The sequence below is a fragment of the Suricata suricatta genome, chromosome 8 (assembly GCF_006229205.1).
Source record: "Suricata suricatta isolate VVHF042 chromosome 8, meerkat_22Aug2017_6uvM2_HiC, whole genome shotgun sequence".
Lineage (NCBI taxonomy): Eukaryota > Metazoa > Chordata > Mammalia > Carnivora > Herpestidae > Suricata > Suricata suricatta.
Genome location: NC_043707.1, coordinates 114,905,197 through 114,931,741, shown reverse-complemented (window position 1 = coordinate 114,931,741; position 26,545 = coordinate 114,905,197). Strand labels below are relative to the sequence as shown.

At 36.9% G+C, this 26,545-nt stretch overlaps 1 protein-coding gene across 5 annotated transcripts in view; it reads left to right on the top strand.

The window, feature by feature from the left end:
* AGO3 (argonaute RISC catalytic component 3) overlaps positions 1-26,545 on the top strand; it is a 119,645-nt gene continuing 93,100 nt past the window's right edge. For 4 of the 5 annotated variants that reach the window (XM_029949241.1, XM_029949239.1, XM_029949238.1 and 1 more), the window contains exons 1-2: positions 1-323; positions 19,393-19,564. In XM_029949241.1, coding sequence (XP_029805101.1) covers positions 305-323; positions 19,393-19,564 — 191 coding nt within the window. In that variant the 5' untranslated portion in view covers positions 1-304. Of the gene's footprint in view, positions 324-19,392; positions 19,565-26,545 lie in introns of those variants that run through there. The other variant, XM_029949240.1, reaches the window with a different exon arrangement.

The window sequence follows — 26,545 nt, the reverse complement described above, 5'->3', positions numbered from 1 at the left end:
GGCGGCGCCGCAGTCGTGGAGGGGCAGTGGGAGCGTAAGCGGCTGCGGGCGACGCAAGTTCCGCACGGGGCTCTCCTCTCCTCGATTCACGCTTCTCGTTCTCTCGCCTAGTCTAATGCTGCCTCCCCACGGCGGCTCTTCCTGACGAGAGCTTTCGGAGTGCGGTAGCTGAGGAGAAGCCGTCGCCACCTCGCCTCGGGGCCGAACGAGGGTGCCTGTAGCGCCGCGTCGCCCCCTTGCGCTGCCTCCTTGCCCCCAGTGGTGGGCGCCCTTCTCGCTCGAAGCACTCCCCGCAGCTCCATGAATGGAAATCGGCTCCGCAGGTGAGCGAGTCCAAGCTGCTGGCCCGGTGGGTAGGGGTGTCCCCAGAGCATCGTCGCTCCCTCCGCCTCAGCCCAGGTGCGAGAAGTGTGCGCGGCCCGGGCGGCTCTCCCCCGCCCCCCCGCGCGGCCCCTCCTCCGCCTCCCCGCAGCTCCGCCGCAGTTCCCCGGGGCCACTGAGTAGGCGAAACTGCGGGGAGGGGGCACTGCTTAAAGGACTGAAGTTTGCGGATCTCCAGGCGATATTACTCTTTTTTTTCCCCCTGGAGTCTAGAAGGGTTCGTCGTCGGTTTTGTTATTCCAGTTGAAGGTGTAACGGCGTGCGCGTCCTTTTACCGGGTTGTGTGTCCCATGGAGGCGCTGGGCGGTCAGCTCTCTTACCTCTTAAGGTAGTTGTGAAGCTATATTGAGATAACGGAGGAGTGCTAAGTTTGAAATAGGTATTAGTACAGCGTCAAATGCGAGATGGCATTTCATCCATCCCCGATTTCTTTTCTGATATTTGCGGCAGCATGGTATGTAGTTACTGAGGATTTCAGAAATGTCATATCGGCCCAGATTACAGCTTACGTGAGGAGGTGGATCTTAAAATTGCTGACAATGTATTTTTTAAATTCCCTATTTCCTAGAGAAGCAGATATTATATTCTTGGAAATTTGGAATTAAAAAAAATCTTTTCTCTCCTTGGGAAAACGGCAGTCTTGAAAAATTGCTACATGGGCAGTACTTACCTTGAAAAAAGAAAAAAACATTCTTTATGGTTCTAAAGTAATTGAGAGACATAAAGTAGGTGTTACATAACGGTTAGCTTTCCAAAGGGTAATACTTAATCTGTTAAATTTGAAAGTATGCTTTATTCAGACGGTAACAGATTTATAAGTTAATTTTCAAAATATTGGTGGGAGGGGGCGTCATGTTACTGATGGGACCACAAGTCCCTGAATTTCACGTCTCATTTTACCAATTTGGGAGGTACTTGAGCATAAAAACTTGAATATAGAGGAGACCAATGACATAATGATAATAAAGGGCTTGTTGGGATTAGGTTAAGAAGTATAATTGTCAATAGATGCAAACAGCACTTAGGATTGGTAGAGATGGGATGAGGAGAGGGGTTTATTACGAGTTTTATTATATGAAATTTTTTATCAGTTTCTCCCATTTCTCTTTTGCATGCTCCCATTTTTTGTGGTCTTCGTATCTTCTTAAAAAGGGAAACTTTGTAGATTGTGAGGAGTTTTAGACTTTTATTTGTTAATTATTGGTTTGTGTATTTCTGAAACTGTGTCCTGCTTTTGTTTTTTAATTTTCTACTGTGCTGTTTAGTGAATATGATGATCTAGGGCTATAGATGACTTTTACATAACTGTCCTTTTGTCAAGCCTGGAAAACAAAACATGCAAGTTAGACACTTCATTAATTATCCTAAGACTTTTAAAGATAGTTCAGTTTTTTAAAGTTTTTTTTTCTCCTTTGGGCTTTTCATATGAAATTATGCCTCAGTGTATGGACAATATCTTAGAAAATATTTCTAAAGTCCAGCCAAGTAGCCAACTGGTCCAGCTAGCCAAGTACGTTTCAGTAAATGCTCCTATGAATTCTTGACCTGTAGATGAGTTTTACATTTTTTTGCATGTGTCATTGCTGAAATTTATACCCATTAAATTGTCTTCACATCTGGGGAGTTAGAGTTAGATAATGTCTGTCTTTTCTTAGATGTCTTGAAACTCAAAAGTTTGTTCTTCAGTGGAGTTTATACATAATTAACTGTAATGAAGATAAAATGTAGTCTGGCTCAAGATTGTCATCATCAGAAACAAAATTTTTATTCTTCCTGAGACTTACACGAGCATTGTTATGCTGCATGTGAAATTGGAAGCATAGTTGGGCAAAATGTGCAACTAAGTTTTAAATCAAGAATTTAACAGGTATAGGGGTTACCTGACTGGTTCAGTCAGTGGAGTGTGCTATTCTTGATCTCAGGGTTATGAAGTAGAGCCCCACTTTGGGTGTGGAGATTACTTTAAAATCATTAAAAAGAAAAAAATAAAAGAATTTAACAGGTACATATTTTGGTTTAAAATTTTTAAATATAGGTGAACCTGGGTGGCTCAGTCTGTAGAGCATGTGACGATTGATCTTTGGGGCATGAGTTTGAGCTCCACCTTGGGTGTAGAGATTACTTAAAAATTATTTTTAGACATAAATGTTCTCCGATAGTCTGTTGAGTCGATTTTGGATCTTTGTACCAATTCTTTTCGAAGTTTGTGTGTGTGTGTGTGAGATTCTTAGGTTTATGACAAGATATTTTAAATGCTAGTTGTTAGGTGGATACATAGAAAACTTAAATTTTATATTGGAGGACTTAGGATACAAATACTATATAATTGTTTCTCACCAAAAGTTAGTATTTGTCTGTTCTTCCTCTTTGCGTGTAATATTTTAAGTGACTTTTAAGGGTATCCTGTACAACGTACGGATTTAGTACTATGTGAACTTTGATTTAACCCGAAAAGGTGGCACGATTGGTTTTTAATTATACAATAGTTTTGTTTTTAATTATACAATAGTTTTGCATCTGTACCTGGGGGTACTTCTGATGAAACCCTGTTTTTTATGGTTTAGTTACATTTGGACTAAAAGTATATGTTTTGTTTTTGTTTACAACTTCTTTTTTAAGTAATCTCTAAATTGAGTTTACAACCCCGAGATCAAGAGTTGCATGCTCTGCGCAGGCACCCCTAAAAGCATAAGTTTTTATTCCAAATAAAGTGTGAATAGAAGAAGCAGAGATGTCCATTGAGATAGGAGTTCTCATGAGTAGCAATTTTTTAGGACCTTACTATTCTAGTCTGTATTTTTAGGTAAGGTCAGACTACTGTTAAGGGCAGACAGAAATGTACTTACCCACAATGGAAGAGAAACATTGTTACTTTAATGATCCAAAGTGATTTAACCTGTTTCATTGTTGTCTTTTACAAGGAGTGAGTAGACCATATTTCTTAATGATGCTCTTAAATTCGTGTTTGGATCTGCATAGTAGTCTTAAACCTCTACATTTCTTTAATAACAAAAATCTAGAAAAACCATTTGAGAACAAGTTCCAAAGGAACATAAGTTGTGTATATGGAAACTAGATTTGAATAAGATGAATTGAAGTTGTGGATTCAAAATACTAAAATGTATAATGCCATTAGGTTCTCAGTTTAGTACTTAAAATAATCTTTTTCAAATCACTTTGGATGTAATTTTTCTCACTCGTAGATTTTTGTCTTGAAGAAAAAAATGTCAAAATGTTGCTCTGTGTGGAGAACATGAATTTTGAACATAGAAAAGGTTTTTCTACTTGGTTGCTACTTAAATTTTACCTTGTGCTACTCTTGAGTGGCCATGGTAATTTTTTTTCTAGTATTTGCTGCTCTTGATTGGCAGTGGGACTTCCAAATATATGCATGATTATTTTCATTTGTTTTAGAATTTAATTTCTCTGATAGTGATGGAGCACTCTGAGGGAAAATTGAAAAGGAGGCAAGAAACAACTTTGTTCTTCTCAACAAAGACTTAAAGGAGAAAAAGAACGTATAGGTAACCCTCAAATATAATATGATTAACATGATAAAGACATTTAAAAATTATCTGTGATTCCATCACCCTGATCACCTTTTAAATTGCTAAGCCAAATTTTAAACTAGTCAATCTATTTTTAAAAAATTAAGGAATTAAGTAATTTAGGAAACTGGCTTGAATGAATGAAATGATTTCAAGCTGCTACTCCTTTTTGCTCTTTTGGAGAATTTTATGTACTAAGTTGTCAATTTAGGTTTAATTTATATTAATTTATGTTTTCCAGTGGGAACATTGTGTTTGCTTGGTTCTATAAGCCTGGCCTGAAAGCATGCAAAGAGGCCTGGGGCCCTGTGAAAGGGATAGATCCTGGAAGAGTTCTCCGTTGTATATGGAAAAACCCTAATTCAGAATAGAGTTCTTGTCAGACTGTCATAAACTATTGTATTCTAGTTGAATACTATGTTGGTTTATATTATAAGCATCTTTTTCACATTGATTTTTATAGTCTTTACTTGAGGGGTTTACTTGAAAGATGAAGTAAGTAAATATTTTGTTAATCTAGCAAAACATGTTCTCTTATAATATGTAAAACTAGAATCTAATTTATAGGGTTTTTTTTAATAGGTGAAGGAATAAGGCAAGTGATAGTTCTTTTTTTGGGAAAGTAGAACTGAAAATATAATTTAAGAATAGTATCTTTCCCAAACCTATTTAGTCTTCATTTGTTGGGATAAATAGTATTTACCAGACATTCCTACTTCTAATTCAGTTGTCTAGGATACCCAATAGACCCCCATTCTTGGCTTGTTAACAAAACAGATGTGAGAAAGAATATTGTGTGGTTTTTCAACCATAATGGTTATGCTGTTAGGACACATGAACAGCCTTTCTGTATTTGGAGTTTCTGTAGTTTTCTGCCATTATCTGTGTTACTATTAACAACTTTCTTTAACTACTCGTTGCTTTAAAAAAAAAAAAAAAGACTATTGAGATTTACCAAAACCATGTTATACAACTGACGTTTTCTCTTATTGTGGGCTTTTTGTGGTTTAGTTACAATAAAAAACTGCTAATTTTATGAAATACATTATTATGAAATAATAGTGAAATAATTTGGGAGAATTCTTTGTTTCATATCGGCCAGTTTTTTCCTACATTATTTCTAAATTGTCAAGTTATTGAGAAATCAGAAGGTATCTATAGAATATAAATGTGAGATAATTTTATATTTTTCATTTGTGGAAGAAATTTTGCAAAAAAATGTTCTCAGTTGTAAGTTTACATAATACTGTTTTTGAGTCATTATCAAAACTTGATATTTTAACTGAAGTTTATAAGTGTGTCTCTGAATTAAAAAAAAAAAAAGGTTAAAGAATAGATTGCAAAATGGGTTAATACCTTAGCAATGAAGTCTTTTTACTTTTTGAAACAGAAAGTTCAGAAAGTTCTGGCTTCTAAATTAGAAGTTGATCTCTCTAGCTATATATTTATTTAACATAAATGTGGCATTACTCTAAAATAACTCAATCATTTTTTATGTAATTTTTGGGGGGGGCGAGAGACAGAGACTGAATGCAAGTCGGGAGGGGCAGAGAGAGAGAGAAAGAGAGAGAGAAGGGGGGGGGAGAATCTGAAGCAGGGTCCAGGCTCTGAGCTGTCAGCACAGAACCCGATGCGAGACTCAGACTCCTGAACCTTGAGATCATGACCTGAGGCACCCAGGCGCCCCAAAATTTTCTAAAATTTTTGCTTGGGTACTCAAAAGTTTTTCAAAAGCTACCCAACCTTTAATTTTGAAATAAATCTCAAGGCATTTCCGTTGCAGGGCTCAATCCCACAACTCTGGGATCATGACCTGAGCCTAATTCAGGAGTCAGACACTGAGCTGACTGAGCTACCTAGGGGCCCTTTAACCTCGTAACTCAGTAATATGTCCTGGGCATTTTTTTATAATAATACTTAATATTTTTATAGTAGTGTGATTGTCTTTACTGAGTGCATATTTCAGTCTCATTGATGATGGTTTAGGTTTCATTCTTTTTATTTTTCATTAGAAATAAAACCTTGGTAAGTATACTGGTATATGTTTGTATACAGTAGTATATGCTGTAGTTGATTTATTCACTGTTTATTTTTCATCATTCACATTTACTATAGGCTGTTATTTAGCTTTGGACTCACAACTAATACATGTTAGATTGTTAGGTCAGTGAACAACATACACAAAGATATGATTTGAACACGTGGTTTTATGTTTGAAGTTTAATGTGGTTAGTTGATATTAGCCAGTTTGTACTGTAACTGTTGGAAGAAACATTTGAAGTGGAGAGAAGTCCAAGATCTTTGTATTTCTGTGTAATTATATTTTCTTTTTTTTAATGTTTATTTATTTTTGAGAGAGAAAGAGACAGAGTGGGAGCAGGAGAGGGGCAGAGAGAGAGGAAGACCCAGAATCTGAAGCAGGCTTCAGGCTCTCAGCTGTCAGCACAGAGCCTGACATGGGGCTCAAACTCACAAACCTTGAGATCATGCATGACCTGAGCCAAAGTCACTCAACTGACTGAGCCATTCAGGCCTGCCTATATTTTCCTAAATTTTTTTTTTAATGTTTATTTAGTTTTAAGAGAGAGAGACAGAGTGCAAGCTTTGGGGAAGGGGCAGAGCGAGAGGGACACACAGAATCTGAAGCAGGCTCCAGACTCTGAACTGGCAGCACGGAGCCTGATGTGGGACTCAAACCCACAAACTGTGAGATCATGACCTGAGCCGAAGTTGGACACCTAAGCGACGGAGCCACCCAGGCACCGCATATATTTTTAAATCTCGTGGGCAGTATATGTATTTGTTAAATAACTGAAATGTGCTTCACTGGAGGTATAATTTATTGTATTGACAGAATTGTTTCTTCATTAGTTTACATTAAAATATATTTTTTGATACTTAAACTTGATAATTTTATAATAACGGTAGTTTGTTACATTGCTTATTCATGAAACAATTTTGGTCTTTTGCCAGTCTGTATAAGTAACACCCAGCAGAATAATGGGAAAAAATTTGGCAGTGTGATATAGTGCACAAAGCATGGGTTTTGAGACAAATCCTGGCTCTCAAATTAACTGACTTGATAATGATGTGTCATTGTAGATTCAGTGATAGTAACAGATGTACCACTGTGGTATGGGGGTGTTCATAGTGAGTGAGGCGCCTGTGACTTTGGGCAGTGCATTTAATCTATCTTAACCTTAACTTCCTTATCTGTATAATGGGTGGTAAAAAAAAAAAAAAAGTTTACGTATGCAAAGGAGATGGCACTTTTTCTCTTCCCATTTTTTAAGACATTTTATTATAGAGAATTATGGGTATATACAAATAGGCAGAATTATATAAATAAGCTACCATGTACCCATCATCTAAACCCAATAATCTTCAACCCACATCCAATGTGTCCCCTCTAATTTCCCATCCCTTGTGCTTTTTTGAAGCATATTCTAGCCATAATGCTATTTATTCATGAATATCTACTAAATACTCATAAAAAATACAGGGTCTTTAAATAAACCATAGTACCATTATCACAGCAAAATAAGAATAATATTCCTTTACATCAAATATCTGGTTAGTATTCAAATTTCTACTTCTTATATGTTATACTTTTGTTTTTAATTTGCATTTGTTTATTTTTTCATTTTTGAGTTCAGGTCCAATAAGTTTCACACATTGTGATTGATTTGTCTTTAAAATTCCAGTATAATTAATGTACAGTGTTATGAGTTTCATTTGTACAATATGGTAATTCAACAATTCTGTATGTTAGTGCTCATCATAAACGTGCTTTTAGTTTCTGTCACTGTTTGACCCATCCCCCACCACTTCTCCTTTGATAATCACTGGTTTGTTCTCTTTATATATATTTAAGAATCTGTTGCGGGGGCACCTGGGTGATGCAGTCAGTTGAGCATCTGACTTGGTGTCCAACTTTGGCTCAGGTCATGATCTCATGGTTCATGAGTTCAAGGCCCATATCAGGCTCTGCACTGACAGTGCAGAGTCAGCTTGGGATTCTCTCTCCCTTTCTGCTTCTACCCCACTTGTGCCCTTTCTCTCTCTCTCTCTCTCTCTCTCTCTCTCTCAAAGTAAATAAACATTTGAAAAATTACAAAGGGGCATCTGGTTGGCTTAGTTAAGTGTCCAACTTCAGTTCACGTCGTGATCCCACGGTCTGTAAGTTCAAGCTCCACATTGGGCTTTGTGCCAACAGCTCAGAGTCTGAAGTCTTTGGATTCTGTGTCTTCCTCTTTCTTTGCCTAACCTGCCTTGCGCGCTCTCTCGCTCTCTCGCTCTCTCTCTCAAGAAATAGACATTAAAAAAATGAAAATTAAAAATAAAAAAACAATGTTGGGGCACCTGGGTGACTCAGCCAGGTAACCATCTGACTTTTGATTTCAGCTCAGGTTGTGCATAGTTGTGAGATTGAGCCTGATGTTGGGCTCTGTGCTGAGTGTGGAGCCTGCTTGGGATTCTCTCTCACAGTCTCTCTCTTTCTCTGTCCTTTGCACATGCATGCTATCACTCTCTCAAAATAAATAAACTTTAAATGAAATGTAAAAAACTAAAATAAAAAATACTTTTAAAGTTTGTTTTTTTGTCTCTCTTTTTTGTTTTGTTTCTTCAATTCCACATATGTGTGAAATCATAAGATATTTGTCTTTCTCTGACTAATTTCACTTAGCATTATACCTCTGGATCCCTCTGTGTTGTTGCAAGTGACAAGATTCATTCTTTTATGTGGCTGAGTAATATTCCATTATATGTATATACTACATCTTTTTTATCCATTCATGATGAATGTCTTTTAAGTGTGTTTTAATCCATAATTCTTCCCTGTTCAGTTTATGGATTGTTTGTCCTTTTAGAGTTTCTCACAGTCTGGATTTTGCTGGTTCCATCTTCATGGTGGAATAACATGTTCCTTTGTTCTTTTTAATTTTTTTTTATGTTTATTTATTTTAAGAGAGAGTTTGAGCATGCCAGTGGGGGAAGGGGCAGAGAGAGGGGAAGAGAGAGAGACTCCCAAGGAGGCTTCATGCTGTCAGCACATAGCCCACCAGAGGACCTGATCTCAAGAACCTCAAGATCATGACCTGAGCCAAAATCAAGAGTTGGTCACTTAACCATCTGAACCACCCAGGCTCCCCTAACATATTCCTTTGAATTATACTGTAAACTACTAGGACCTAAAGTCTTGATTATATTCAGGGCTTTCCTTTTGAACTTGGTCCAGTCAAGGTTTTGTTCCCACCACTTTGTTGAAATTGCTCTTATTAAGGTCAACAGAGTTTGCTACACCTAATAATTCCCAAATCTTCATTTTATTTGACTTTATTTGATTATAAGTTGCTTATGTTTTGAAGGCCTCTTTTTTCCACTTTTTTCTAAATACCACTCTCTCCAAGCCCTCCTCAGCCTTACTGGATATCACTTTTATGCCTCCTTTGTTATGCTCTTTTCATTTCCCTAATCTCTAAACATTGGGAGTATCGCAAGGTTTAGTGTTCTTCTGTATCCCACCACAGATTGGGTAATCACTAATTCAGTGATTTCAAATACCACTAAAATGCAGAGGACCCTCACATTTATGTCTCTAGCTTGGACCTCTTCCTTGAACTTTATACCCATCTAACTGCCTATTAGACACCTAGCTGTATAGACTTCACAAACTTAGCTTGTCCTAAAAATCCTCTTGATTTCCTCTCCAAACTTGCTCCCATCACTGAGGTTTTCGTAATTCAGTACATCACATTTGCATTCTTTCAGTTGCTTAGACCAAAAAACAAAACAAAACAAAACCCTTGAGAGCTCTTTTCTCTCATACCACACACCTAATCCATTAGCAGTTCCCATCAGATCTACCTTGTATTTTCCACATCAGCATCTTTCCCCCAACTGCTACTTCCCCAGCCCTAGCTAACATTATCCTTTGCCTGGACAATCATCTAGCCTACTAACTGGTCTTTCTGCTTCTTCTACCTTTCTTTACAGGTAGTTTTTCATATAGCAGCCTGAGTGATCGTTTTAAAAATATTTAAGTCAGATCATAATGCTTCTTGTACCAGAACCCTTTGTTGGCTTTTCATGTCTCAGAATACAATTCAAAGACATCATGATGGTTTACAAATCCTGTATAATCTAATCTCCTATTATTTCTCTAACCTCATCTCTTACTCTCTTCTTGCTCACTGTGGTCCAGGCATAATGGTCTCTTTGCTGTTATTCACCAAGCAAGCTTCTGCTTTTTCCTTTATATTTGATTTTACCTCAGCCTGGAATGTTCTTCTAGATGTCCACATGACCTGTTTTCTCATTTCCCCTGTTTTCTGCTGACTTGTCACCCTTTCAAAGAAGTCTTCTTTGACAAACCTGTCTAAGATGGTTAACTACCTATTCTGTTCCAACCCTCTGCCCTTCTATCCCCTTAACATTTTTTTTGTAGCACTTATTACTACCTGATTTGCAAAAAAGAAATGCAATATAATCTGCCTCCACCCAACCCTCCCATAAAAGCTTCATGAAGACCAGGTCTTTATTAATATTATTATAATTATTGTTCACCTGAGCCTGAACAATGCTTGACAGTTGGAGGCAATAAATATTTTTTGGACAAATTAATGAGCCCATGAATGAATGATTTAATGAATGATAGCCTTTAACCAGGTGTTAGTTTGTAGTATAGTGTAATGATTAAAAATGCAGTCTCTAAATCAGACTATTTGCAAATCTGAGCTTTATCACTTTCTGTGAATATGTTTTTTAATATCCCTGTGCTTCAGGTTCCTCATTATAATATAGGACCTGCCTCAAAATTATATTGTGAGAAATCACAATGTACTTCAAATATTTCTAACAGGTTAGCTATTGTTGTTAATGTTAACTTTAAATATTAAGATGGAATATCCCCCCCACAATATATTAGGAACTAGTTAAGCAAATAACTGACTTATTATTTAATCTGTGTATCTATGAAAACTTGAATGTAGGGGTCCCTGGGTGGCTTAATCAATTAGTGTCTGGTTTGAGCTCAAGTCATGATCTTGCAGTTTGTGGGCTCAAGCCGCATGTCAGGCTCTGTGCTGACAGCTCAGAGCCTGGAGCCTGATTCAGATTCTGTGTATTCCTCTCTCTCTCTGCCCCTTTCCCAATTGCACTCTTTCTGTTTCTAAAAAATAAACAAACATTAAAAAAAAAAAAAACCTTGACCAGAATGTTCAATAAATATTTAGAGTAGATATGACTTTTTATGTTTTTTATTTTAAAGTTTTATTTATTTAATCTCTACACTTAGCATGAAGCTCAAACTCACGACCCTGAGATCAAGAATCACATGCTCCTTTGACTGAGTCAGCCAGGCACCCCATGTTTTTTTTTTTTAATTTAAGAAAAAGTTTTTTAATGTTTATTTTTGAGAGAGAGACACAGAGACAGAACATGCATGGGGGAGGGGCAAAGAGAGAGGGGGACACAGAATCTGAAGCAGACTCCAGGCTCTGAGCTGTTAGCATAGAGCCTGATGTGGGGCTCGAACTCATGAACTGTGAGATCATGACCCAAGCCAAAGTCTGATGCTTAACCGATTGAGCCACCCAGGCACCCCTGTTTTTTATTTATTTTTTTTTTGAAGATTATCTGGGGGGCGTGGTACCTGCCTGGCTCAGTCAGTAGAGCATGTGTCTTTATCTCCTGGTTGTGAGTTCAAGTCCTATGTTGGGCATGGAGTTTACTTTAAAAAAAATTAAAAGGAAATTATCTGGGGCACCTGGGTGGCTCGATGGATTAAGGGTCTGACTTCGGCTTGGGTCATGGTCTTGTGGTTGGTGAGTTCAAGGCCCCCATTGGGCTCTGTGCTGACAGCTCAGAGCCTGGAGTCTGCTTAGATTCTGTGTCTCCCTCTCTCTCTGCCCCTCCTCTGCTTGCACTCTGTCTCTCTCTGTCTCTCTCTCAAAAATAAACATTAAAAATAAGTTTTAAAGAAATTATGTATAGGAACAGTGAGATTCATAAGAGAATTGGGGATATAGAACAGCAAAATATTTTTAAAACAGTCTTGATAGTAATCACATATAAATCAGCAGAAAGTTAAATTTTTTATATTCTTTTAAAAAATTAAAAATAATTTTTTAAATGTTTTTTATTTATTATTGAGACAGAGAAACAGAGGATGAGCAGGGGGGCGGGTCAGAGAAATTGGGAGAGACACATTCCGAAGCAAGCTCCAGGCTCTGAACTGTCAGCTCAGAGCCTGATGTGGGGCTCGAACCCACGAACTGTGAGATCGTGACCTGAGCCGAAGTCCCCGCTTAACTGACTGAGCCACCCAGTTGCCCCCAGAAAGTTAATTTTTAACACATAGAAGGTATTTTGAAACTAATGCCTAATTCTGCGGAAGGTAAGAACTGGTGTTTAATGATGTGTTCCCATGACAGCTTGGCAGTAAATATCAAGAGTCAGAAAAACAGTTGTCTTCCTACCCTTTGATTTGGTAAGTCTGTCTCTGAAATAGATATGAAGGGGCAAAATTTCTATATACCTCTTTCCCTCTGTACTTCCATCCCAAATAGTGGGTGCTTAATGCAGGCAAGTGCACTTAGTGTATTGTGTGAAATGTGGGAGATGCCTGTTAATATTTGTTGAAGAGCTACAGTTTTTTTTCCTGACTTAGTACCAAGCAAATGTATAGTTTTATCTCATTTTTTAAAGCATTTATTTCTGAGAGAGAGCAAGCAGAGGAGGGGCAGAGAGAGGGGGCAGAGAATCCCAAGCAGGCTCTATTCTAACAGCAAAGAGCCCTATGCAGAGCTTTAACTCATGCACCACGAGATCATGACCTGAGCTGAAGTCAGATACTTAACTGACTGAGCCACCCAGGTACCCCAGGTTTTATCTCATTTTTAAAATAAGGCAACTGAACATACCTCAGCAGCTGAATATACCTCAATGTAATAAAGGCCATATATGATAAGGCCACCCCCAATACCATATTCAAAAGTGAAAAACTAAAAGTTTTTTCTCTAAAGTCAGGAACAAGATAAAGATGCCTACTCTTGCCACTTTTATTCAACGTAGTACTAGAAATACTAGCAGAACAATTAGGCAAACAGAAGCAAAAGACATTTCAGAAAGGAAGCAGTATAGATGTCACTATTTGTGGATGACATGATATTATATATAGAAAACCTGAAAGAACCCACCAAAAAAACAACCTGTTATAGCTAATGAATTCAGTAAAGTTGCAGGATACAAAATCAGTATACAAAAATTTGTTGTATTTTTATGCTAAATAAGGATCTATCAGAAGGAGAAATTAAGAAAGCAATATCATCTACAATTGAATCAAAAAGAGTAAAATACTTAGGACTAAATTTAACCAAGGAGATGAAAGACCTGTATACTGAAAATTGTAAGACATTGATAAAAGAAATTGAAGATAACACAAGTAAATGGAAAATGCTCATGAATTGAAAAAACTTAATATTGTAAAAATGTCCGTACTACCTAAAAGCAGTCTACAGGTTCAATGCAGTGCCTGTCAAGATTCCAATGACATCTTCTACATAAGTAAAACAAACAATCCTAAAATTTGTATCGAACCACAAACCACAGAAGACCACAAATAGCCAAAGCAGTCTTGAGAAAGAATAAAAATGGAGGCATCATGTTCCCTGATGTCACACTATATTACAAAGCTATAGTAATCAAAACAGTATGGTATTGGCACAAAAAGCGTTACGTAAGTCAATGGAACAAAATAGAAAATTCAGGAATAAACCTACATGTATATGGTTACAGAGGAGCCAAGAGCATTACATAGTGGGGAGAGGACAGCCTGTCTCATCAATAAATGGTGTTGGGAAAACTGTACAACCACATAGAGAGAAATGAAACTGCATCCCTATCTTAACGGTGTACACAAAAATGAACTCAGACTAGATTAAAGACTTGAACCTAAGACCTGAAACCATCAAAGTCCTGGAAGAATACATAGGTGGTAAACTCCTTGACAGGAGTCTTGGAGATGATTTTTTAATTTTTATTTGCATGGAATATATTTCTTTCAGCCCTTCACTTAAAATCTTTGTTTTTACATCTGAAGTGAGTCTCTAGTAGGCAGCATATAGATGGGTCTTTTTTTTTTTTTTTTAATTCATTCAGCCTCTCTGTGTCTTAGTCCATTTACAGTTAAAGTAATTATTGATAGGTATGTACTTAATTGCTATTTTGCTAATTGTTTCCAGGCTGTTTTGTATTTCCTCCCGTCCTTTCTTTGTTCTCTTCCGTTGTGCTTTGATGATTTTCTTTAATGGGTACTTAGGTTCCTTTCTTTTTATCTTTTGTATGTCTGCTGTAGGGTTTTGCTTTGTGGTTACCACAAGACTTCATGACTTCTTTTTTTTTTAAAGCACCAGCAGCACAGTCCCTTCTTAGGTACTTAGCAGGTTTTAAAAAACTTGTATGTGGAGCACTTGACTGGGTTAGTTGGTAGAGTGTACAAGTCTCAATCTTGGGGTGTTGGTTCAAGCCCCACATTGGGTGTAGAGATTACTTAAAGAAAAAATCTTGAGGGTGCCTGGGTGACTCAGTAGTTAAATGTCCGACTTCAGCTCAGGTCATGATTTTGCTGTTTGTGAGTTCAAGCCCCATGATGGGCTCTGTGCTGACTGCTCAGAATCTGGAACCTGCTTCAGACTCTATGTCTCCCTCTCTCTCTGCCCTTCCCCTGTTCACACTCTGTCTCCTTATCTGTCTCAAAAGCAAATAAACATTAAATTAAAAGAGAAATCTGTATGTGTGATGACTGATATTCTACCAGTTGCACTGCAGTATAACATGAAACTTTTCTTCACACATTGTCTTGCTTTATTTTTTTTTATTTATTTTTTATTTTTTTTCCTGTTTTTTATTTATTTTTGAGAGACAGAGAGGGAGACACAGAATCTGAAGCAGACTCCAGGCTCTGAGCTAGCTGTCAGCACAGAGCCCGACATGGGGCTCGAACCCACAAACCATGAGATCATGACCTGAGCTGAAGCCAGATGCTCATCCGACTGAGCCACCCAGGCGCCCCCATTGTCTTGCTTTAAAAACAAAAGCTGTATTGAGTTTGGGGGACCTAATATAAACATTTGCGATATAAAAATAATCCGAAAAAATTACATCAAAACATGTTTAAGCATATTCTAAGAAGTTTAGGGTGCGTGGGTGGCTCAGTCAGTTAAGCATCCAACTTTTGATTTAGGCTCAGATTGTGATCTCCTGGTTCATATGATCCAGCCCTGTGTCAGGCTCTGTGCTGACTGCATGGAGCCTGCTTGGGATTCTCACTGTCCCTCTCTCTGTCCCTCCCCCACTTGTGTGCACCTGCTGGCTCGCACTCTGTCTCTCTCAAAATAAATATTTAAAAATAAAAATAAAAACCAATAAGTATTTTATAGGAAAAAATTCAGTTTTGTGGTGTGTGCCTGTAATTACCAGGCCAAAATGGAAGAGAAAAGGAAACCTAGAAAAGTAATGACCTTAAAAGCCACTTTTTCCCTGATAGCATTTACTAGTTTTGGAAACATTAGATTTTGATGCCTTGAAGGTGTGGAGTGAACTGCACGTGAGAATATACAGGATACTTCTGTGCCATAAGCTGGGGCCCTCAAATGCTATGCTCATGGTGAGAATAATCTCGAAGTGAACAACCCTCTCTGGAAGCCTAGACTGTAATCTTGCATTTGTTTTAAGTTGTACTGGACTGCCAGGGACCTGACAGAAACAAATGCAGATCTTTTTTTGAGGAATATATCTTTATCCTAGTTCTGAAATTATTTATACAAACTGCTTTTCAAGTACAATCACCATCTAGACATACATGTTAACAAGATACCATGAGCAAGAAAGACAACAGACAATGAGACAAAATCACAGACTTCAGATATTGAACTGTTGATTGAAAATCGTAAAACATTTATAAACAACTATATTTACAGGGCTGTAGTAACAACTGGGTTGGCCATAGAATCCATGTGTGCAGCCTGCTGAAAGCAAATTTTAGAGGTATTTGGAAAAGATAAAAATGAATAAAGAAATAACAAGAAATTCTTCTGAAATAGTGATCTCAACTGAAAACTGAGCATATTTTATGTTCCAAGCAAACCTAACAGAACCACATAAAGTCATATTTATGGGTTTTCAAGTCTTAAATATAAAGAATGCATCCAGAAAAAGCAATCCATAATGCCAAATTTTAGATGATGTGTCTATGGAAATTTGAAGATCAAATTGTTAAAAGTATGGGTTCAATTCAGGTTGTTTGTATATGAAGGTAACAGACATTTTTTAAATGTGCAAGGGCTTTGAAAATCCATGCCTTTTTGTGTAACACTACTTAATGACATACGTTAGAATAACAAAAGACAAATTTGAAACCTCAAGAAGGGAGACTACTGGGGTAGTAAAGGATGGGTAGTGATCAAAGAAACCATATAAACTTATATTTTTATTACTTTTAAACCTATTTTTTATTTTAGAGAAAGAGCATGCAAGTCAGGGAGAGGGGCGGAGAGAGAATCTTAAGCAGGCTCCATGCTCAATGCGGAGTCCAACACAGGTCTTGATCCCATGACTCTGAGGTCATGACCTGAACTGAAATCAGGAGTGGGATGCTCAACTGACTTAGCCAGTTAGGCACCCTTCCTTCCGTCCGTCCGTCCTTCCTTCCTTCCTTCCTTCCTTCCTTCCTTCCTTTCTTTCATTTTATTTTTAAGTAATCTCCACACCCAATGTGGGGCTCAAATCACAACCTGAGATCAAAAGTTGCATGCTCCTCTACTGACTGTGCCATCCAGGTACCCTGCTATTGCGTGTTTTCTAATTGGACCATGACAAGATTCATAAGAAAAAGGCAAATCAGGTATTCTCATTTTATAGATCAGAAAATAGGAGTTTCAGGGCTACTAATATTTGATAAAGATCAAATGGTTAGATAAATGGCAGAGCCACAACTATGACCTGGTCTAGAATTACTCAATGTTACCTATGATATTGTCAGTATTATCTAGGATAACAGGAAAGATAATATCCTCAGAAGAGGTTTTACAAATATATGAAAACAAAACTAAAAAAAAAACCCCAAAACCTGACATAGACAGCACATTAATGTACTTTCATCCACAGTTAAAAAATGAGTTAACCCAACTTTTAATTCCTGATATAAATTTGTTTTTTGCATGAAGCATTATACTTTTGATATATTGCTAGATTTACTTTGTTAACATTTTGTTTAGGATTTTTGCATGTATATTCATGAGTGATACTGTTTTATGATTTTATTTATTTTTCATAATGTTCTTGTAAGGGTTTTTCTGGGATCATAAGTTGGGGTATATATTTTTTCCTAATCTCCGAGTTTGTATAAGATCAGTATTATTTTTTCTTGAATTTTTGACATAATTCTCTAGCAGAATCATCTGGATTTGGAATCGTTTAGCTTATGTGTGGAAATATATATATATTTTAAAGATTTTACTTTTAAGTAATCTCTACACCCAATGTGGGGCTCAAACTCACCACCCTGAGATCAAGTGTTGAATGCTATACCAACTGAGACAGCCAGGTGCCCTCTGGAATTATTTTTAATTGTAGATTTCATTTTTAAAAATAATTACAGGACTTTTCAGATATTTTAAATGTAAGTTCATTCAGGTAACATTTATTAACTGGATTTGTTTGAATTTCATTTAACAAAGCTGCAGTTTGAGCTTTAAAATCTTAATGCTAGATATTATTTAAGGTGTTCTTATTTTATTTTATTAAAAAAATTAATGTTTACTTATTTTTGAGAGAGAGAGAGAGAGAGGCAGAGTGTGAGCAGGGAAGGAGCAGAGAGAAAGGGAGACACAGAATCCAAAGCAGGCTCCAGGCTCTAAGCTGTCAGCACAGATCCTGACTCGGGGCTCAAACTCACAAACCACGAGATCATGACCTGAGCCGAAGTCGCTGCTTAACTGACTGAGCCACCCAAGTGCCCTTAAGGTGTTTTTAAACTTTAACAAAGTATACATAACATTAAATTTACCATCTTAGCACCTTTGTAGTATACAGTTCAAGGCTATTTAAGTATATTCACATTGTGTGCGACTATTCTCCAGAACTCTTTTCATCTTGCAAAATCGCGTCTATACCCACCAAGCAACAATTCCCCACGCTCCCTTTATCCCAGCTCCTGGCAACCACCCTTGTATTTTTTGTCTCTGAATTTGACTACTATAGGTATTAATAAGTGGAATCCTACAGTGTCCTTTTGTGATTGGTTTATTTCATGTAGCATAACATCTGCAAGGTTCATCTATGTTGTAGCATGTGTCAGAATTCCATTCATCCATCAGTGGACCCTTAAGTTGCTTCTACCTCTTCAGTGTTGTGAATCATGGTGTTGTGAACAAAGGTATACAGTTATCATTTCAATACTCTGAGTTCTTCTGGGAATATACCCTAAAGTAGAGTTACTGATCATATAGTAATTCTATTTTTCATGTTTTAAGGAACCACCATATTGTTTTCTATTTTACAGTTATACAACAGAGGACTTTTCAAATTTTATATCCTTTGTGCATCAGTAACCTATATTTCTTTAGTAATTTGCTTGTTTCACCAAACATGAAAATTTATTGATTTTTTTTTTTTCAGTTAAATTGGTCACTTAAACCTTTTTTCTCCTCTTTTAAAAATCAGTGTTACCTGGGGGTACTTGGGTGGCTCAGTTGGTTGAGCATCCAGCTCTTGATTTTGGCTCAGATCATGATTCCAGGGTCTTGGGATTGAGCCCTGCCTGCAGCAGGCTCTGCACTGAGTATGGAGTCTGCTTAAGATTCAGTCTCTTCATCACTCCCTCCCTCCCTCCCTTTTTTCCTTTCTTCTCCCTCCCTTCCTCCCTTCTCCATACTCATCTCTGCTTCACTCCTCCACTTGCTCTTTCACTAAAATAAGAAAAAAAATCAGTGTTTATCAGTTTTGTTTATCTTTTCAAATAATTTTCAAAATACTGACTTTGTTGATTCTTATTATTGTATTGATCCTTTATTGTAGTGTATCCTATTTTATGGTATTTTGCTCATTTGTTCATGTCGTTATTATAACATACTTTGAGTTTAGTACTTTGATTTTGGTCTCACACTCTTTTGGTCTGATTTGTATTTGCTCATGCTCGCCTGAGTTTGTATGGTTGTCCTTCCCTTCTTTCTACCCCTTTGAAAACAACCTTTCACAGGTACCATTTTTTGTTTGTGTGTCTGTTGAAATGAGGACAGTATGTTGGGGAGAAAAAAGTTGAAGTGTTAGAAATGCTATCATCTTTTACCACTAGGCTTCAACCATTATCAGCTATACTTGAACTTCTAATATACTCATATTGACAAGATTATCAAATGCAGTTTATAACAGTGTTACTCTATTTTTACCCTTTCTTTGGCAGGACCCGTTGGGGCCCAGCCCCTACTCATGGTGCCCAGAAGACCTGGCTATGGCACCATGGGCAAACCCATTAAATTGCTGGCTAACTGTTTTCAAGTTGAAATCCCAAAGATTGATGTCTACCTCTATGAGGTAGATATTAAACCAGACAAGTGTCCTAGGAGAGTAAACAGGTAAGAATCATGAAGTCATGGAGATTATTTTGCTGTTGGTAATTACATTTATTTTCATATATAATAAAAATGGTAAATGGTATAAAAATTATTTTCTTTGCTTTGGTAATTACATATATGTTTCATATATAATAAAAATGGTAAAATTTAATGGTTTGACCAAGCACACGTGGTAATATGTTTTGAAATTGTACTTCAGAGGTATGACATTGGGGAAAATCTAAAAATAGCCTTGAAAATTTCTCATTATAACATGAACTCACGTGTTTTCTCTATGATAATAGAGAAGGTCTAACTCCTTTTTAAGTACTCTTGAGATCAGACTAAGCATCTTTTCCACTGCTATTGGTTAACATATCTGTGCTTTCTTTTTTCTTCCCTTTCCACCCCCACCTTATTTATCCCTGTAAGATGGTGGAATGGTAGTAGTAGTGGGTAGAGATGGTGGTTGTCATGTTTCATGCTTTCTGTTCTGGTCCTCAACTTCTGCCTTTCCTTCCTCTTATGTAAGAACAAGTACATATGATATAGAAACATTTATCCATCTGCTTTCAGTAAGCCACTTCTCTCACCTCCCCCAAATGTATGTTCATATGTACGTGTGTGTGTGTGTGTGTGTGTGTGTGTGTGTATGGTTGTGGATTAGGTAATAAGGGAATATAAATGGCACTTATGACATGACTCGCAGTTTGCGAGTTCAAGCCCAAAGTTGGGCTTCATGCTGGCAATGTGGAGACTGCTTGGGATTCTCTGCCCCTCCCCCACTTACTGTCTCTCTCCCTCTCAAAATATATAAATAAATTTTTTTAAAAAGCAAAACAAAACAAGACATATGATCAAAACACTTAGAAAACAGTGATACTCACCTTAGTATTTTGGTTTATACCAGTTTTTTTCTTATTCAATAAGTATTATTAAGAGTCTTCATTTAAGACACAGGTAGTTCTTGCTATGAAGAAATTCATCATTTAGGAGTGCCTTGGTGACTCAGTCATTTGAGTTTCTGACTTTGGCTCAGATTATCTCTCAGTTCATGGTTTCGAGCCCCATTTCGGACTCTGCGCTGACAGCTCAGAGCCTGGACTCTGCTTCAGTTTCTTTGTCTCTCTCTCTCTCTGTCTCTATGATAAATTAACATTAAGAAAAGGGGCACCTGAGTAGCTTAGTTGGTTAAGAGTCCCAACTTGAGCTCAGGTCATGATCTCGCAGTCTATGGGTTTGAGCCCTACATCGGGCTCTGTGCTGACAGCTCAGAGCCTAGAGCCTGATTCACATTCTGTGTCTCCCCTACTCCCCCTGTCTCTCTCTATCCCTCTCCTACTCATGCTCTGTCTCTCTCCATCTCTCAAAAATGAATAAACATTTTTTAAAAACTTAAAAAAAATTTGTTATTTAGATAAGACACATGAGAAATACAACATGAATGAGCACTAAGAAACTTTGCTATAACATGGGAAAAAAAAAAAACCCCAAACCACCATATGAATGTAATAATGTGGAATGCAGAGTTCTTTCTGAAGTCATTCCCCTATTATAAAGTTTAAACTCCCTGTGGCCTACAGAATGACATCTCAAATTTAATATAACATACCCTTCTTACTTTGGCTCTAATCTATATCCTTTACCATATTCTGCAGTCTTACCTGGAATGTCCTCTCTGCCCTTACCTATCTGGCAAACTTCTGTTGTTTTAAGATACCTCTTTTGAACTCTGTAGTCAGAGGTAGGTCATTCTTCTGTGGCCTCACAGTAGTTGGTGTACAATCCTGTTATAGTATTTTTAGTGTTTTGTGGTTACTTGTTGCTTTCCTCTTCTCACAGTATAACATCTTCATAAAAAGGAATACTCTTTTTTCATTATCTTTGTAGCACTGATAACTAGCTTGATGATTGGTACATAATAAATAGAGTGAATGAAAAGCTTATAAAAGTAAAATGAGATGAGCATGATGGTGGGGGGCAGGAAAGAGAACTGGACATTTTAAAGGGCTATGTTTGTCTAGATAGAGATTTTCAGTGCCCTACCCTTTTCTCCTAAGGTCTTTAGGCTGGTCCTTGTCTTAGAGTCCTTCCTCTCACTCTTTTCTGTCTTTCTGTTAGCCACCTGCTTATGGGGACCTAACTATCTTCATGCCATACTCTCAAATTTCCTTTTTCTTGGTTTTCAAAACTGGGATGTTAATCTGTAAATTTGAAGGATAATCCTGGCCCATTTGGTTGATGTCTAACATTTTATTTTTCTATTATTTTGTTTAATGTTTATTTATTTTGAGAGAGAGAGCAAACACGCACTTGGGAGAGACAGAAAGAGGGAGAGAGATAATCCCAGGGAGGCTCCACGCTAATAAAACAGAACCTGACTAGGGGCTTGATCCCTGGAAGTATGAGATCATGACCTGAGCCAAGATCATGAGTCGGATGCTTAACAGACCAAGTCACCCAAGTGCCCCATATTTTATTTTATTTTTTAATATTTTTATTATTTTTGAGAGAGAGAGAGTCCCAAGCAGGCTCCATGCTCCACATTGAGCCCAGTGCAAGACTCAGTCTCATGAACCATGTGATGATGACATGAACCCAAATCAAGGCACTTAACCAACTGTGCCACCCAGGTCCCCCTGATGTTTATATTTTAAAAAGGCACTTATTAGTCTAAGTAAATCTTTTAACTGGTCTAGGGCAGATATTTATTTTTATTATCAATAAATAATATTACTTATATATTAATATAAATATATTAACTAGTATATTAATATCTAATATTAAATAATATTCTTATTATTATTAAATAATATTTCTTCTTTAGTTTGAGAGAGACTGCAGGTGGGGGAGAGAGGGAGAGAGAGAATCCCGAGCAGGCTGTGTACTGTCAGCACAGAACCTGACATGGGTCCTGATCCCACAATCCTGAGATCATTACCTGAGCCAAAATCAAGAGTCAGATGCTCAACCGACTGAGCATTGGTAAATATTTCTCCTAAGGCAGATATTTCTGAACTGAATTCCTTACTATTGTCTTTCCCCCTTGCCCTATCCAAAAGAACAACCCCTAATTTTAGCAGTATATAATAAAGAATGAAGTTGTTTATTTATTAAGTAGGAGAATCATATGAAAATGTTAGGAAAACAAAATTGCTTTAAAGACAATATGGGTTATAATTGAGAGAATAATGGGAAATAGAGGCTTGGAGCTTAGAGACATGTCAGCTGAGAGTTTTAGTTTTTCAGAGGAATCTAAGGGACTAGTGTAATACTAGGTTTAAAAAAACAAAATTATTTATTAAGTTTGTTCCTTCTCTGATCTAACTTTTTATTTTTGATAGGAATGACGGGGTTATTTGTATATTGTGTAAGTGTGTAAGAAACTGGGGTGCCTGGCTGACTCAGTAGAGCATCTGACTCTTGATCTTGGGGTTGTGAGTTCAACTCCATATTGGGCATGGAGCCTACTTTAAAAAAAAAAAGAAATTAAATAGTATAGAATTTCACATGTTGGTTAAGTTTGGGGGGGAAAATATATGTAATAATTTGGTGTGTACATTCTGGTTTAAATTTACTTCCCTAATTGTATTTTGTCTTTTTATGTTGTTTGCCAGTAGGAGTAAAGCATCTGTAATCTAGACATTTCCAAGTGGAAGTTTTTTATCCTTTATCTTTAATTTGAGTTTTCATGGGAGCTACAGGATTTCTTTGAGATTCTTAAAATGATACAAATCAACTTTATTCTTTGTTTCTTTGTTAATAATAATGACTTGATTTTATTTTAGCATCTGTAAAACTTACTGCCTTTAGTCCTTCAAAAGACTAGCCTTTATCCTTTCTGCAGTATTACTACATAACTAGTCAGTTAAAATCATTGGTAGACTTCTGAAATTCGTTCAGTTCCTACTCTTCAACAGCTAGAGTTCAAGAAGTTAGAAGGAACTAGATTCAGCTAGATAATTCCTATTCCATATTAGTTAAACAGATACGGGCCAAAATGCCCCAGTATTTAAATCAACACATAGGAGGTTTTTCTTATCCATATGCCACATGCTCAAATATTTGGCACCATGGCATTCATCATAATAGTAGAATGATGGATTGTAGCCAAACAAGTTTCCACTTTAGTCAGAGTTTTCTTGGACAAAATACCCAGGAAATGCTTGTGAGTCACTTTGTGAGTCAACTTCTCTACTTCAGATTTTCTTTCTGTTGCTTGTTTTTGTCCTTTCCTCACCCCTTTAGGCTATGTGTGTGTGTGTGTTGCTTTTTTGCCAGTTTAATGATTTTGATTGAAAATGATCATTTGGTAAAAGCATGTTTGTTAAGAAGATTTTAAATATTTCCAGTGTTTTTAAGTGAATGGTCTTGATAACTAAAAATCAAATATTTTTAGAAACACTGACCTAGAGTATAAATTCTTTAACTTGAGGTTTTATGCTAGTTTATCCAGCTGCTAAATATGTATCAGGATAAGCTTCAAATAGATTGTTATGCACTTACTCAAAATCATTAAGTAGTGAAGTAGATACATGGGAAAAATTGTATAAAAGCATGATTATAATTGCAAGCTCTGTTATTGTTGAACATGAATAGAGTTGAAGGAATTTTAAGATAGTATTAGATTGTGGTTGAATTTTTTTTTTTTTTTTTGGAATGTTTATTTAATTTTGAGAGAGAGAAAGAGAGACAGAATGTGAGTGGAGGAGGGATGGAGAGAGAGGGAGACACAGAATCTGAAGCAGGCTTCAGGCTTCGAACTGTCAACACAGAGCCCGATGCGGGGCTTCAACTCATGGACCTGAGCTGAAATCGGACGCTTAATCGACAGAGCCACCCTGGTGTTCCTGTGGTTGAATATTTTTTGGTTCAGTTTTCTTTTATAAATGAAACATTATCTTATCGTCATTGTACTATTATGATCACTGTTACTCTTGTTGTAATTTGTGATATAGTGCCAAATATTTGTGCATATTGCATATGGTGTGGTGTAAGATTGATGATTGAATTTTAGAAGGAAAAAATAAATCTATATATTGATTCCATTTTGGCTTTTAAATGGAAATCTCAGATCCGAGTGTTGGAAAGAACTCCCTTTCTGCTGTTATTAGGAATGTCATTGACACAGTGTTGTAAATAGGTAATATGCCAGGAGAGGAGCATAACTTTTTAAAAATGATAACTTCAGGGGCGCCTGGGTGGCTCAGTCGGTTAAGCCTCCGACTTCGGCTCAGGTCAGATCTCACGTTCTTGGGTTTGAGCCCTGCATCGAGCTCTGTGCTGACAGCTAGCTCGGAGCCTGGAGCCTGCTTCCAGTTCTGTGTCTCCTTCTCTCTCTGCTGCTCCCCGTCTCATGCTCTATCTCTCTCTATCAAAAATAAATAAATGAAACATTAAAAAAATAAAAAAAAATTTAAATAAAATAAAATAACTTCATTTATATGAAATTCACGTACTATACAGTTCACTTACAAAGTGTATAATTCAGTAGTTTTTAGTATGTTTAGAGTATAACCATCACCACAGTTACCTTGATAATTTTTTAAGTGTTTATTTAAATTCTAGTTACTTAACATATACCACAGTTAAGTTTTAGAACATTTTATCCTCCCAAAAAGAAACCCTTTTACTCCTTAGTAGTCACTTACCATTGCCTTCCCACTCCTACCCCACAGCCCCTGCCAACCACTAACCTACTTTCTGTCTCTAGAGATTTGCTTTTCCTGGGTATTTCACATAAATGGAACCATATAATATGTGGCCTTTTGTGTGACTGACCTCTTTAACTTCACATGTTTTTAAGGTTCGTCCATGTTGTAGCATGTATCAGTACTTCATCCCTTTTTATTACTGAATAATATTCCGTTGTATGGATATCTTGTTTATTGATTCATCAGTTGATGGACATATGAGTTGTTAGCATGTATGAATAATGCTATGAACATTTCTATACAAGATTGTGTGGACATATGTTTCCATTTCTTTTGGGTGTATTGCTAAGAGTGGAATGATTTGGTAACCGTTTAACCTTTTGAGGAACTGCCAGACTCTTTTCCAAACTGGCTGCATCATTTTACATTCCCACTAGCAGTGTATGATGATTAAAGTTTCTCTGTATCATTGCTACCATTTGTTATCTGTCATCTTATTATAAACATCCTAGGAGTTTTAGGTAGTGTCTCACTGTTACTTTGATTTGCATTTCCCTGATGGTTGATGATGTTGGGCATATTTTCTTGTACTTGTCATTTGTATATGTTTGGAGAGATGTCTGTTCAGGTTCTTTGCCTACTTTTAAGTTGGATGTTTTGTCTTTTTGTTACTGAGTTATAGGAATTCTTTACAAGTATAATTAAAAGTCCCTTATTAGATAAAAGATGTGTAAAAATGTTCTCCTTTTCTTCATGTCTTTCACTTTCTTGATGGTGTCCTTTGAAGCACATTTTTTATTTCGATGAAGAACAATTTTTTCTTTGGCCCATTGCCCTTTTGGTGTCATATCTGAGGAGCAGTATACTTCTGATTAAAATGATTTAGAGAACATACACCAGAAAACACTGCTGGTGAAAATCAAACAATTGTCATTTTGAGTATTTAGCTATCTGGAGGAAACTGTACCATACAGTATATGTCAGTTAATAAGTTTTATTTGCCTTGTTAGTTAATCACTTGGAAGATAGGAAAGCTAACAAGTGGTGATTATTTCAAGTCTCAAGAATTTTTTCTTTTGGTAAGTTTATTTTTTATCTTGAGAGAGAGAAAGGGATAGAGGAAAGGGCCAAAAAGAGAGATTCCCAAACAGGCTCTGCACTGCTGTACTCAAACTCACCAACTGTGAGATCATGACTTGAGCTGAAACCAAGAGTCAGCCATTTAACCAACTGAGCCAGCCAGGTGCTCCTCAGATCTCAAAAATTCTTTTAAGTAACATCTAGATAAGTTACTCAGGGGGTGCCTGGGTGGCTCAGTCGGTTAAGTGTCCGACTTCGGTTCAGGTCA